The 2,876-nt window shown below is 52.8% G+C and overlaps 1 protein-coding gene across 1 annotated transcript in view; it reads right to left on the bottom strand.

The window, feature by feature from the left end:
* Positions 1 to 2,799: 2,799 nt before the first annotated feature.
* NRF1 (nuclear respiratory factor 1) overlaps positions 2,800 to 2,876 on the bottom strand; it is a 49,004-nt gene continuing 48,927 nt past the window's right edge. The window contains exon 12 of the mRNA XM_031061893.1: positions 2,800 to 2,805. Coding sequence (XP_030917753.1) covers positions 2,800 to 2,805 — 6 coding nt within the window. The remainder of the gene's footprint in view (positions 2,806 to 2,876) is intronic.

Genomic DNA, 2,876 nt, shown 5'->3' with positions numbered 1-2,876 from the left:
CCCCCGACCACACCCCCTGGAGCTCCGCCCTTTCCCTGAGGCCCCACCCCAAGGTGCAGCCTGTGCCCACCAGGACCGGCATTCCCAGGACCAGCATTCCCAGGAGCAGCATTCCCAGGACCAGCTCCCTCTGGGGGAGCACCCCAGGACCCCCATTCTGTCCTGGCCCTTTCCAGCTGCAGCAGCTGGGCTCATCCTGAGCGTCCACCTGCATTTTTGGGGTCAAATCCTCCGATTTGGGGCCACATTTTGCAATCCAGGGCTCTCCCTGGGGGCGGGAAGAGGCAGAAAATCCACACAAAGACCTCCCCAGTGCCAGGGGGCACAGAATGGGCCCAGCCCCACCAGTCTCTCCCAGTTTGGGGTGCAGGTTACTGGTGCAGCCCCACCAGTCTCTCCCAGTTTGGGGTGCAGGTTACTGGTGCAGCCTCCCAGTCTCTCCCAGTTTGGGGTGCAGGTTACTGGTGCAGCCTCCCAGTCTCTCCCAGTTTGGACCGGAGGCTGTTGGCGCTGGGGGCTGCAGGAGCTGCCCCAGCAGGAGCCCTGCCCTGCTGATTAAGGCCGATTAATGAAGATTAAAACCTCCCAGCAGCGTCTGCCAGGCCCAGCCGCCTCCCCCGGCCCTGCTGCTGGACCCGGGGCCCCTTTGGGGCACCTCAGCCTGCCCATGGGATGTCCTGGGGTCCCCAGAGGTCCCCAAACCCCCAGGTCACCCTCCCAGCACCTTCGATGTCCCGGGGATCCGCTCCAGCTCCTGGGAATTCCTGGGAGCATCCCCAGGGAAGCAGCTCCCCCCCCATTGCTCCTTCCCTCCCCTCTTTGTCCTGCCAGCTTCTCCTGCTCTTCCTCCCACCCCAGGCCGCCGGGAGCCCCGCAGGAATCCCCGGATCCAGAACCATCCTTCAATAAAGCTGCTGAAACCCATCCCTGCGTGTCCCGGCTCCTCCTTGGGTTTGCATCCCAAAAAATCATGGGGGTGAGACGGGGCTGAAAACGGAGGAATTCAGCCCAAAATTCCCTCAGCCCCTGGCTGGGAGCGTGGGGGGATGCTCCAGCACCCCCAAGGTTGATGCTGGAAGATGAAAATGAGATAAATTGCACCAAAAAAAAAGGATTAAACCCCAAAACCATCCTGGTGATGCTCAGCTTCTCCTCTCCAGCCCCAACATGGGAGGGACCAAAGCCCAAAACACCCACCAGTAAGGGAGGGATGGCAAATACTCCCAAATATTCCCAAAAGTCCCCCAAAAACAGGAGAGTTGGACACCTGGATAGACACATTTGTAACAATTTATTGAATGAGGCAATAATAGACACTGGGAAAACAAGGGGGGGTCCATGCTCTGTTATTTGCCTGGTTTTTGTCTTTTTTTTTTTTTGGGGAGGGGGGAACTAAAAGAACCTCATTTCATCGCCAAAGAAACACTGACTTGGAAAGCCACCGACATCTTCACAACGACGATAAAAAAATAATCATTAGAAAAAAAACCGAACCCAGAAAACGTCATGAACTGGAGAACCAGGACTGTTTCTATGGAAAGATCTCCCTCCCCTCGGAAAAAGGACCCAAGAACTGTATACAAAGAACATTGGATAGGTTTGTTTTTGTGGGTTTTTGTTTTTTTCCCCCCATATAAAACAAGTAAATACAAGAATCTGAAAACTCCCTCGAAGGCAGAGCGAGACGTGGAGAACTTGAACGGCCACGTGGAAATGAGAATAAAAAATCCCCCGAAAATAACTCCCAAAATTAAATCCCATGGGAAGTGCTTGCAGGGGGGGAAGGGGTTTGCTTGGGCACGAGGGTTTGGCCCATGGGGATGCTGAGTAAAATCTGCCCCCCAAAAACACCCCCACCCCACCCCAAAGGCTTTTTGGAACCCTCCTGGGAAGGATTTGGGGGTTAAAACCGTGCTGGGAGAGGCACAGGGCAGGACCAGGATGGGGCAGGGGCTGGGGTGAAGAGGGACCCCCAAAGGGAAAGGTCTCACTTGCATCCCCCCTCGGGCAAAGCTGTTCCTGTAGGAATTGCAGGAGGAGAGGTCGGGGCTGGCAGCAGGGAACGGGCTGAGCCCGGGGCGGCTCCTGTTTGAGGGAAATCCCGGGAATGTGGTGGGAACAAAGGGGGGGACACAGCCAGAGCCCCTTTAGAGGCGCTTCCGCTCCGGTCTAGAGCCACGAAATAATAATAACAATAACAACAACATCAACAATAATAATAATAATAAAGGAAAAAAAAACAAAAACAAACAACCCCAAGGATGTAAAATGGCAGGTACGAGAGCAGAGAAGTAGGAACAGGTCTCCAGTGTGCACCAAGGGAGCCCAGCGGGCGCGGATCCTCCGGCAGGCTCCTGGAAGAGCATCATCCATCCCTTCGGGAGGTCTCCATCCACCCCCCTGCAGTCACACATGCATTTCCTTTTTTTAACTTTTTTTTTTGTGTTTTTTTTTTCTTCCCAGGAGAGGAGTCCTTTTTTTTTTTTTTTTTTTTTCCCAAAATTTTTTTTTTGTTTTTTTTTCCTTTTGTGGTTTGTTGGTTTTTTTTTTTGTTGTTTTTTGTTTTGTTTTGTTTGTTTATCCAGGGCGGGTTTTTCGGAATATAAAAGTCCATATTAAAATCTTTGATACCTAATTTGCTGTCGAGGTCGGTGCTGGATGAGGGTGTCCGTGCTGCCCCCCAGCCTCCTCCTGCTCAATCCCACGTGGGGGAAAACGGGGCACAAAGGGTCGCTTTATTTTTATTTTCCTTTTCTTTCCAACCTCCTCAGAATCAAAGTCCCGTCACAATTTGGCTTCTCATTCCTCCGAGAGCAGAGTGGCGTCAGAAAAATGCACTTTACACACATCCTCTGCCAGGATTTGGTTGGTTTTTT

Source organism: Geospiza fortis, unplaced genomic scaffold (genome assembly GCF_000277835.1).
Source record: "Geospiza fortis unplaced genomic scaffold, GeoFor_1.0 scaffold61, whole genome shotgun sequence".
NCBI lineage: Eukaryota > Metazoa > Chordata > Aves > Passeriformes > Thraupidae > Geospiza > Geospiza fortis.
Note: the sequence above shows the minus strand (reverse complement) of the source record. Positions and strands in the feature narration are given on the sequence as shown.